Source organism: Phalaenopsis equestris, unplaced genomic scaffold, assembly GCF_001263595.1.
Source record: "Phalaenopsis equestris unplaced genomic scaffold, ASM126359v1 Scaffold000962, whole genome shotgun sequence".
NCBI lineage: Eukaryota > Viridiplantae > Streptophyta > Magnoliopsida > Asparagales > Orchidaceae > Phalaenopsis > Phalaenopsis equestris.
This window is the reverse complement of record NW_018165401.1, coordinates 75,589-87,272: the sequence shown is the minus strand read 5'-3', so window position 1 is coordinate 87,272 and position 11,684 is coordinate 75,589. Positions and strand designations below refer to the sequence as shown.

The 11,684-nt window shown below is 36.5% G+C and overlaps 1 protein-coding gene across 3 annotated transcripts; it reads left to right on the top strand.

Annotated features, from left to right (window-relative positions):
• The first annotated feature begins 1,623 nt into the window (after positions 1-1,623).
• LOC110032526 (DAR GTPase 3, chloroplastic) lies at positions 1,624-10,353 on the top strand. Of its 3 annotated transcripts, XM_020736187.1 has the most exons (10): positions 1,624-1,947; positions 2,164-2,310; positions 2,434-2,550; positions 2,628-2,771; positions 2,856-2,942; positions 7,710-7,825; positions 8,251-8,432; positions 9,004-9,061; positions 9,141-9,321; positions 9,444-10,352. In XM_020736187.1, the coding sequence occupies exons 1-9, from the start codon at positions 1,825-1,827 to the stop codon at positions 9,274-9,276; spliced, it is 1,110 nt and encodes a 369-aa protein (XP_020591846.1). In that variant the 5' UTR covers positions 1,624-1,824; the 3' UTR covers positions 9,277-9,321; positions 9,444-10,352. The 3 variants fall into 3 exon arrangements, with proteins under 3 accessions (XP_020591846.1, XP_020591845.1, XP_020591847.1); XM_020736186.1 differs by having other exon boundaries at positions 9,141-10,352; XM_020736188.1 differs by having other exon boundaries at positions 1,899-1,969; positions 9,141-10,353.
• Positions 10,354-11,684: the final 1,331 nt, after the last annotated feature.

The window sequence follows — 11,684 nt, the reverse complement described above, 5'->3', positions numbered from 1 at the left end:
AGAGATCAACATCACATACTGAAGGCTCGATATACCTCCCACCATGATAATGAGTGGGGCATCCACAGCAGCTTGATCAAGGTCTGATTCTAGAACTGCAAATCCCTTGTTTAAAGTGCCCGTCAGTTTACTCCCAAGGACTAGTTTCAATAACATAGACCTCTGGTCAGAGGCCAGATATGCTCTGATCATCCCCTGGGTTGGCTATACAATCGAAGTGTTGGCAACAACAGGCACAGGGGTCGTCACACAAGCAGGTTGGCTTCCTTCCTTTTGCTAGAAAATGGTCAATGAGTGGAACGACACAACCTCATCCCTGGTGTCTTCTACCCATTTCTTCTTGTAAGAAAGTAGCTTAATTCTCCTCAAACCTTCAAGCCGACTCCATTCTCACGGCCTCTTCATAGTCATGGGCTTCTTCATGCCCTCGGGCTAGCTACCTTCTCATGGCTTCATTGTTTTGTTCTTCTCACCCTTAGGGCAGCTGTCTCCCTCCCGTTGCTTCTTCCTCTCAAGATCCACTCTCGGTGGACTTGCGATGCATATTCACCAAAGGCTTTTGCCAGTATTTTTTGGGTGATACAGTCTTTCAGGCCTTCTTGCCACTTGCCATGAAGATGCCCCTGAAACCAGCAAACTAAACGACACGCTTTCAAATAATGAAGATAACAAAAGCACCAATCGTGCTCTATTTATAGGGGCTCTGTACACAAAAATTCAGGGAGTTCAATTATTAAAATACTGAATACGAAAATAAATGAATTTATTTTTTGCATTAAATTCTATTGTCCTTATTGTAACATGACTTTCAAAAAATAAGAGAATCAAAGAACTAAATATGTATGTTATAAATGCATCGACACGAATCTTGTGAAAATTCAACGGATTACAAAAAAAAGTACTGTCAAGGATGGATGACCCATCAAAAGGGGCAGGAGCCACATCAATAGAAAACCAAAGGTTCTTATTGATCAGCTATAACTCCCTCAGAACAGAGCTTAGGGCCAACCGAATGGAGGCCATTTGCGTGAAAGATTGAGACTTATCTATATGAATTCTCGTCCAAGTATCACCAAATGCCATGTAGAAGTTACAAAGACTCTTCAGCAGGCCCGAGGTTCTCATTGTCAAATGCTCATCAAGCCCCCCAGACAAATGTCTCGTCAAACTTGTCAGATTATGGTGACTCACCCTGTGCCTGAAAGCATAGTTCTACCCTAGCAACATGAGTTCCAATCCAAGACTCAACACTCGATAGTCGAACCAAAATAACCGATCGATTGACCAAGCTGACTTAATGAAGTCCAGACGTCTGAAGAATCACTAAGGTTGACTACTGTCCTTACTCATTAGATTCGATCAAACGTAGTTGGCTAACTCAATGATTACAGATCTAGTCGACCGAGCGCAAGGATATCCAAACCATATGCTTCTTTATTTTTTGTATGTCCAAAATATCTAGTAACACTCCCTTAAAAGTACAGACATTCATGTAATTTTTTACTTAATATCTCATTAACTATTAATAGGGCTATTAATAGGGGGTCTTTTTTACAATAAAGAGTTGATCGATCTCTGTTAAAAAACCAGATTCTTACTGAACACACACATACTCACTCTCATTCTCTCTATTTTTAGTTTTTGGATGGAATTCAGCGAATGCGAAAATCCATAGAACCAAGATATGAAAATTCTTAAATTAAAAAATTTTTCACAATTTTTTTGTTTGCTGGATGTCCTATATCCCGGGATAAATCCTATAAACGCCCGCTAAGATCCCCAAAAGTTGGGATTTCTGTCGATTTATCAGTCCAGAGCTCTCCCATGGCTTCATTAGCATACCCAGTGAACTGCCAATCTTGGGCGCCGTTCGCTGCAGCGCCGTACTCTCAATGTTCCCATAAGTTCTCAGTCCACGATGCTCTCACCCTTCTCGGTCCAAATGCTGTGAGCGACTGCTTTTTCTAGGGTTTTGATTCCTCTCATACTGTTCATATCATTCTATGGTTATCATATGTTACTTTTACGCACTTTGAAACCCACCCTGGATTTCAATAATTTCATGTTACTTTAGTTCACAAACTTCTTTAAAGCGTAAAAACTTGAATCCAGTTAATGGTTGGAAATCAATTTATTATAAGATTGAAGTGAATATCCTTGCAGCTTGGGTCTAGAATTATCTCCAGCTTATCTCAGAAACAGAAAAGTAGCATGTATGGTTTTGCAACCGAGAAACTTTGGGAAGAAACTGACTGGGAGAAGCTGGATGCTGATTTGCATTATTGGACGAGACAGCTGCGGCCTGTTCAGGTACAAACTTGTTTTCTCAAAATGCTTGCTTTCTGAACTATGACCTTTTTATTTATAGTTGAATTGAAAACATTTAGTTTATCATGGATTTATGTGCTTGACTTGAAATCTGGTGCTTGACAGTGGTATCCTGGTCATATTGCTAAAACGGAGAAGGAACTCAAAGAACAGCTCAAGCTAATGGATGTTGTAATAGAAGTTAGGGATGCAAGGATTCCAATGTCCACTAGTCATCCACAGGTTTTAAATTAATTTTCCTTTCAAAGGATAAATTTACAACTGTTAAGCTTGATATTGGACTAAATTTATTCATGTAGATGGATCTATGGCTTGGCAATCGTAGAAGGATACTTGTATTGAACAGAGAAGACATGATATCCACTGCCGATAGAAATGCATGGGCTACTTTTTTTGCAAGACAGGGCGTGAAAGTTGTATTCTCAAATGGACAACTTGGAATGGTACTTGAATGACTCTTTACTTCAAGAAATTTTATATGTTTTGGTTCACTTATTAATCATATGTCTATTTCTTTTCAATTTCAGGGCACTATGAAACTTGGCAGACTTGCGAAATCATTAGCCTCCAACGTGAATGTCAAACGTAGAGCCAAGGGCTTGCTACCTCGTCCAGTAACTTACATTAAATTTTCTTGAAGAATTTAATACTTTCTTTGTTTGCCTTCTCCAACCTCTTTTAGTTCCTTAGGTTGAGTCATTCCTCATAATCGATCTTATCAATTAAGAATTTATGTATTTGTTATGATCCAATTATTTGGATCATGATAATCGACATTTTGAGGATCATGACAACTCTAGAAGTAGGGTGGGGGAGGATCATAAAAGTGAAATACATATTTGAGAAGAATAAATAAAAATTTGAGGATACCTGTAACTCCAGAAGATAGAGAAAGGGGAGATATGAAGAAAACACTAAATAGAAGAAGAACTTAAAACACATTCTTTCCTCTTCTATGTCTCCAATGGGGACTATTTATACTATACAAGAACTTCAATTCACCTACACTAATCTCTAACGACAACAATAACAGCAATAACAAGCCTTTATCCCACTAAGTGGGGTCGAATAGGTGAATTCTTTTTCTCAATTATGTCTTAGTGTCATATTTTCATTTAGTTATAATAAATTAAGATCAATTTTTATACAATATGCCAAAGTCTTTTTAGGTCTTCTATATTTCTTAACATGGGTCGAATCTAAAACATCTATTCTCTTAACTGAATCATCAGATGGTTGATGAGTAGTGTAACCAAACCATCTAAGACGTCTCTATCAAATCTTGTCTGTCACTGGACCTACACTAATTTATAACTACTTGCTAGAAATTATTAGTATTGATTTATTTTCTTTCCAAAATTTTCCCATTTTATGTTAGAAGTTATTAATATTGATTTATTTCATTTCCGGTTATTTCTTATTTTATGTATTTTTTATTTTATATCTCTTCTTTTAATCTCTGGATAGTTATTAGTGTTTGAATAATTGTAATCTAAGAGATATGAGTGGTGTTATGTCTTTCATATTTTAAAATTCATGTAACATGTATTTATATATCCTTTCATATCAATAAAATTATTCCGTTTAATTCTCAAAACCTACATGGTATTAGAGCCTTGAAAAAAATTCCTAGAGTCTCCGGCGGAGGATACCTCCTGCGCTAGAAATTTCATTACTTTCTTTAACCAGTGATTTTTCCCTGCAGGCCTTGGCCGTATGAACTTCTTCCCGCGGGAACTAGTTGTGGGGTTCATTCCTTCTTTTTCCTTGAGAGGGGAAAAGAGTTTTGCATAAAGCTCCGATATAAGAATACGCCCCCGCAGCATCGCGTGGAAAAGCTACAGGAAGATTTATTCATCATTATCCAAGATTTATTCACCATTATCCTCTTCTGTATTCCTCTAGGGTTTGAACTGATACCATTCCACAACATCTAAATCTGTGACTATCTTCCTCTTTGACCAGATTAAGAAGTGAAGTGGGAGGATGGGGAAGGACTGCAAGTCGGTGTTGCAGCATTTGTTCAAGGACAAGGCAAAAAACTACATCGATGATCTACAAGGGATGTTCTTCAATCCCAATCCGCTTGCCGAGAGAGCCGCGTCGACGATGTCATTTTGCTTGAGGAGCAGGTTAACCAGATGCTGCATGAGTGGAAGGTTGAGCTCAATGAAGCCTCACCTGCTACCTCCCTTCTCAGATATAGCTGGGTCTCATTCGACCTTTCATTGGAGATCCGCCGCTTGCTGCAGCTTGGCGATGAGGAGGATGTTGCGATGAGCAAGTTAGCGGAGATGCCATTGACTAACTTGAAACCAGAGCCTATAATACACCTGAGGATTTTGTAGTAGTGGTTAGGGTGCACGATCTGTTGCCTTTTAGGAGGAACTGCTACAAAATGAATTTCTAAGCGATAATCAATATAGAATCAGCCTCACCATAGATAGAACCGATCTTATCTCAAATTTCAAGTGGCCGCTTCTATTGCAATTTAATCTAAATCAAGACATGCAGAATAATCAGTCTATTGATGCAGTTACTCTGTTGGCACATTTTCAAGAAATGCTGCCTATGATATGTCCTCCTCCTGCAACTTTTTTTATGCAAAACTGTTGCACTTTTGGATTTTCACAAGGCCAGTCAAGGATCAAAATGATATTAGGACTATTGTAGTAGCTTACATGCAACATTGGCGTTTAATGAGAGCCTTCTTGGCATGATTCCGGTGTTGCGTCCCGGGGGCATTGATCTGATTGATGGTCCTCCTTTTGTTTCACTCTCAGTGAATGTTAAAGGTAAGGATGTTGGTATACTGCAATGTGAAGGGGCTACGACAACAAAGTCTACTTGAAATACTCTTAAGTTTTTCCATATTTTCGTTTTCAAGCATGAACCGTTGAGAGAATGGCAAGCCTAGAAGACTTTCAAAAGCGGGAACAAAAAGCAGAGGACGCTTCTAGATTGCAGCAGGCTCTCTTCTGGAATTTTTTCCTGCAAAAGGTCCTCCTTTGGAGCTTTTTCCTGCAGTAGGCCCTCATCCGGATATTTTTCCTGCAGCAGGCCCTCATCCGGATTTTTTTCTGCAGCAGGCTTTTCTCCATAGTTTTTCCCTTCAATATGCCCTCCTTCGGAGCTTTTCACTGTAACACGCCCTTGTCCGGAGCTTTTCCTTGCAATAGGTCCCCTTCCAGAGCTTTTTACTGCCGCACGCCCTCCACTGAAGCTTTTTCTTGCAGCAGGCTCTCTTCCTGCAGCACTGTCCTATGGAGCTTTTCTTTGTAATATGCCCTCCAAATCCTTTTCCTGCAGCACTCTCTTCTATAGCTTTTCCTCGTAGCAAACCTTCCTCTAGAGTTTTTTCCTGCAGCAGACCGCCTCTGAAAATTTTTGCCTATAGCAGGACCTCCTATTGGCCTTCCTCAGAAATTTTTTTTTCCATAGGTTTTCTTTCATAGCTTTTCCCTGCGATAGGCCCTCCTTGGGAGCTTTTTTCTGTAGTAGACCCTTGGAGCTTTTTCTTGCAGCAAGCCTTTCTCCGGAAGTAGGCCCTCGTCCGGAACTTTTTTCTGCATTAGGTTTTCATTCAGATCTTTTCCTTGCAATAAGCGCCAGAGCTTTTTCCTGCAACATGCCCTCCAAGTATTTCCCTGCAGGTGGCTTTTCTCCGGATCTTTTTCTTACTGTAAGCCCTCTAAAGTTTTTTCCTATATTAGGCCCTCTGTTTTTTTTTCTGCAGATCATACTCTGCAACTTTCTTTGTAGGTTGTCTACTCCCTTGCAAAATTCCCCGCAGCAGTACCTATAGCAACCTTCCATCTATCTACATGAACTGCAGAAATTGCAGTCGAAGACAATTGTAGTCAGCTAGAAGTATCTCTAAATGCCTTGGTTATGAAGACTTCAAGTTTTATCTCACATTATTTGATGATTTCAAATCCTAGTTGAACATGATTGATATCTATATTTCAACTTAAGGGGGAGCGCTAGATGTTATTAGTATAGATTTATTTCCTTCCTAGTTTTTTCCTATTTTATGTTAGAAGATATTAGTCTTGATTTATTTACTTCCAGTTATTTCTTATTTTATGTATTTCCTATTTGATGTCTTTTCTTTTTATCTCCGGTTAATTATTAGGAATTTATTAATTATAATCTAAGAGATATAGGTGGTGTTATGTTTTTCCTTTTTTAGAAATCGTGTAACATGTACTTATTCATTTATTCATATCAATAAAATTATTCTGCTTAATTCTCAAAACCTACACTACCTCACTATATTTATTAACCTAAATACAAAACTAATAATGTCATGTTATTAATATCCTATCATTATCAACTCCTTCAAAGTGACCTTGCGCACAAAGTCAAAAAGTTAATGGAAGGAATGGGAAGACACGACCAATGTTTTGTGATTGTCTCAACAAGAGCACCAATTGTTAACATCAAATTTATTGGATCTTGACAATCAACAACTCTAGGATGCCTGTTACTCCAGAAGTAAGGTGGGGTAGGATCCGAGAAGAGAAACACATGTTTAAGGAGGATAAATGACAATTTAAAGATGCCAACAATTCTAAAAAATTGGAAGTGGGGTCGAAAAGATGAAAACGCAGAATAAGATAAGAACTTACCACATATTTTTTTTCTTCTTTTTCATGTCTTCAAGGAGTACTGTTTATAGAATATGAGAACCATTAATTCACTAACACTAATTTATAACTAATTAACCATATTTATTAACCTAAATACAAAAATAATCATCTTTTATTCTCAATAAACTATTTGTATTCATACCTTTAGAAAGGCTTTTCTAGTCGAAGAAGAGACCTTTAATTGATGAAGGCTTGGCTTCTTGCGGAATGCAGACTTATTCTATGTATTATTCATCCAGATGTAGCAATTAGCTCGCTGTGTAGTGAATCTGTTTGGCATGTTTAAGCTAAACTCATTCAAGGATGCTCTGCTTTGACATATGTAACATGTTTATACAGTTGTATATCCCTTCATGAATTTATTGCAAATACTTTTGAAGGTGCTTCATGGAATATTGGATTTATTTATCCATCTGATTCTATATTCTTTTTTGACTTTTTTTTAATGGATCATTATATGCTCTAGAAATTGCAAGGCGACCAAGAAAATGGCTATGACTCGCTTTAATCTCATCAACAAGAATGAATTTAGCTAACACTTGCTATTTGATTTTATGAGATTCAATTTCTTGGGCCACCTGCTTTTCCTAATTTAAGCTATTTTGACCTTCTCCTCTTGGCTATGTAGTATGTTTCAAGTAATAGACCGTTGATATTATTTCTTTTTTTTTTCTCACCACCCAAATATCTCATTCAACTTTTAGATAACTTCAGTAAATTCTTTTACAGGTCAGGGCTGGAATTGTGGGATATCCAAATGTAGGTAAATCTTCTCTAATCAACCGTTTGCTAAAGCGCCGAATGTGCCCAGCAGCCCCTAGGCCAGGTGTTACAAGAGAGTTGAAGTAAGCAATAAATATTGTAGTTCTTTAAAATTTCAGTCTAGGTCTAGACTCAAATAAAACTTTAGTGAGTGTAGTTGGGAATTGTAAAGCAAAAGTTCACAAACAGGAAATCTAAGAGTTTCATTGGTGCTATTTAATCCCAAAAAAAGCCACTATCTGAAATTAGTCCCTTTAAATATGTTTTTCATTCAAGTAAAAACTTACATAGGGCATCAACAAAAATTGTTGATAGGACATTAGACAAGTTAACTAATAGCGTTTTAGGAGAGAAAATTGATTAGAAGTTGTATTAAATTATTTATGAAGAATAGGCTTCTAAAGAGCATTCAACAAGAATTGAAGATTTATGATCATGACCTCCAAATATCTTGAATAAGGCTAATGATGATGATGATTTTGTGACTGATCCAGCAAATCCTTTATAGGTGGGTCCGCTTTGGGAATGATCTTGAGTTGCTGGACTCTCCAGGCATATTACCGATGCGCCTCACGGACCAAGCAGCTGCAATCAAGCTTGCAATATGTGACGACATAGGCGATAGATCATATGATGTCACTGATGTGGCTACCATTCTTTTGCAAATGCTTGCAAAGCTGCCAATAATAGGTGATTTTTCATCTTGCATGATGTTCTTCATTGCTTGGTTTAACTGTTTTTTAGTTGGCCGAGGGATAATCTTTATTTATTATCTAACCTTATGGTTTACTTTGAGAATTGCAGTTTGTTTCAACTTTTGTAATATATTAGCATTTATATTGGTAGGGCTTGTGTTTTACTTAATGGGATTATATAAATTTTAGGTTTTTACTGGAATCATTTTTTTTCTCTTGTGTTTCTAAAAACATGTTTTTTTTAGGTTGTTTTTTGTATGTTTTTTTTTGTTTCTAAAAATAAATTAACATGTTTTTGAAAACATTCAAAATAACTTTTACGTGTTTTGAGTGTTTTAAAAAAGAATTATTTTTTAATCAAATTGCTAAACATGTTTTATTTCAAATCAAAACATAAACAAAACAAAATAGAAGCAAAAATCAAAAACCAAAAATGAAAGTGATCCCAAAAGGCACCTTCAGTTTCATTTGCTTTGATTTTCTTTATCATTTGTATTGTGCATAGGAACTTCCATGGTTTGTATTCTCTTAGTTTTACTACTTGGCCTCTATTTTAATCCTTGCAGGACCAGAGGTTCTTTCCAAGCGTTATGGAATTGATGCAGATGCTTGCTTTGGTAGAATGTATGTTTCAATCTGGCGAACTGCCTAAGTAATACCATTCCTTCTGGGTTTTTAATGGTTGTTAATTATTTATCTGTAGATTTCTTGATAAGCTTTCCCTTCAGTTGTTCAACGGAGATGTTGGCCAAGCATCATTTCGTGTTCTAAGTGATTTTAGGAAGGGGAAGTTTGGTTGGATTTCACTGGAAAGGCCCCCGAAACAAGTTGTGAATTAACACAAACAAATGTAATAACATGCTTCCACTTTAAATCCGATTAAGGTAGTGTTTTACTTCATGATGGAATAATACTGCCTATTGGTAGACTTAAATGGGCTTTCAAATAGATTTTCCCTTTCATCTCCACACCAAAATTGTCATATCAAAAGGAGAGTGTTATACAGGTGATATGATTTACTGATGCAGAAGCTTGATGCCTCAGAAGAAGTCTCATCGCAACTGATATAAGGAAGTATTTATTTTTATTCTTATTTTTGTTTTTTTTTTAACATTGGTACACAAGTTATGCTAATGACCTTCATTCAGATAAACATTGATGTTTAATTTGCGATGTTGTGCCTTTTGTTTATAATCAATTAAATTGTCTATCATTTATGCATTTAGTTTTCCACATTTCCTAACGTTAGCTTTGTAATTTTTGCCGATGAAACAGAGAGGCTGTTCCTGCTTCCAAGAAAAATAATATTATCCTTGAATAATTGCAACATATATCATTATGCTTGAGGCTGTACAAGCAGTGTTGTACGAAAGAACGTTGAGCCCGAAAGGAAGTTTTAACACTAAACTACAAAGCTTTCTTTGGATACTGTGCAAAGTATTAATAACCATATTGAGGCCTTCAAAATTTGTAGCGGTTGTGCAAGCAGAAGCTAATGCAAAGACAAAATCTTCCCTCAAATGTTATGAACAGATAAATGGCAATTAAGGGCTGCTAAGAGCTCCAGAGAGAACAGAGATTGGACACGAAGAACTGCATAGAGATGGAGAAGTTATGTATTAAAAGAGGCCTTGATATTCATTTCCTTCTATTAAAAGAGTTGCATCCATGGTAAACCAACTATTCTAATGATTAGAAAAACTCGCCCAATTACTGCAGTGTACCTCTTATTAACTCAAATAGCACCCGCCACTATCCTCCTATAATTTGATGGTCTTCGAGCCATAAAGGTGTTTTGCATTACTACCTTTGACGTGTGTTAGTTGATTCAACATTTGCATCATTATTGTGGTTTGTATCAATTTTGCTCTTCAAATGTGTGACCTTGCCCTGTATGTTATATAGTTCTTCGCCAAGCCAAGTGGCATCTTCTGATGATATGCATGTCTATCGCACAATGGGTTACCAGGTTGTTAACATTTTGAACACCAGGTGAGAACTGAGAATGTTTACTGGTTGAACCTGAGGATGGTTCTCCCAGTCTTTTGGTGTTACAAGAGCAATGTTCAACTGATGGTTTTTTGCAATATGGTTTGGGCAGGAAGATGTGAAACACTTGGGGTATGTGAAGGTGGTTCGAGTTTGTGCGCTGTTGTGCCAATTTGTTCTTGGACAAAACAGGGTTACTAGTATCTGTTTGGAATTAGAGCAAAATTATTAAAAATTAGAAATATCTAGAATAATATATTTACTAAAGTGTCTTTTTGTATTTCACATTCATTAAAAACTAGAAAACTTAATTGTGGATTTTTCTAGGTTATGCTAGGATTTTAATGGTTTTTAGAAAATATTTGTATTAGTATAAATAGGTCTCTAGTCTTGTCATTTGAAGCAATGAATGAAAAATAGTAAACTCCTCTTCTTTGTTTCCTATACAAATATCTCTTTCACCTCTTTATATTTTCCACGTATATTTATATTATATTAAATTGGTATCAGAGCCAACGTTGTTAAAATATGACAATTGACTTGAATCTAGAAGTGCATTGTCTCACAAAATCAATTTATGAGAATTGGAGTGTTCAAATGAAGGAATTTTTTGGTTCTCAGGATATTTGAGTAATAGTTGAAAAAGGAAACATTATCAACAGGCCAAATGGATTTGTTAAAAGAAATTAGAAAGAAGGATACGAAAGTTCTCTTCATTTTTCATACCTTAGATGAGCCATGTTTTGAGAAGGTGGTCGGCGCCTCCACCTCCAAGCAAGCAAGGGAAATGCTTCAAGTCTCTTTTAAAAGCATGGACAATGTGAAAAAGGTTCGATTTCAAACTCTTCGAGCCGAGTTCGAGGCACTCTTGATGAAGGAATCAAAAAATGTGGAGGATTATTTCACAACGAGTCTTCATTGTCGTTAATCAACTACAAATGCATGTAGAAAATTTAGAAGATGTTAGATTGATTGAAAAAGTTTACGTTCGGTGAATGATAAATTAGAGCACATTGTAGTAGCTATTGAGGAAGCTAAACACTTAAGATTCTATGACTGTTAATGAACTTATGGTTTCTTTATTCACTTGTGAACAAAAAAAGAATAAAAAAATAGGATATTATCAAGTAAGCTCTCCAATCAAAGCTACATTAAAGAATGAAAATGAAGACTCTAAAACAGAAGATTCTTCAAGTGCTCGTAACGTTAATGGGCAAAGTTGTGGTCGCAGTTGCAATCCTGGTCATGGTCATGATTG

Excerpts from the sequence above, each read along its gene's own strand:
- LOC110032526 (XM_020736187.1), top strand. The coding sequence starts at position 1,825 with ATGGCTTCATTAGCATACCCAGTGAACTGCCAATCTTGGGCGCCGTTC. Across the intron at positions 2,551-2,627 it reads TGTCCACTAGTCATCCACAG|ATGGATCTATGGCTTGGCAA; the intron begins GTTTTAAATTAA and ends TTATTCATGTAG. Across the intron at positions 2,772-2,855 it reads CAAATGGACAACTTGGAATG|GGCACTATGAAACTTGGCAG; the intron begins GTACTTGAATGA and ends TTTCAATTTCAG.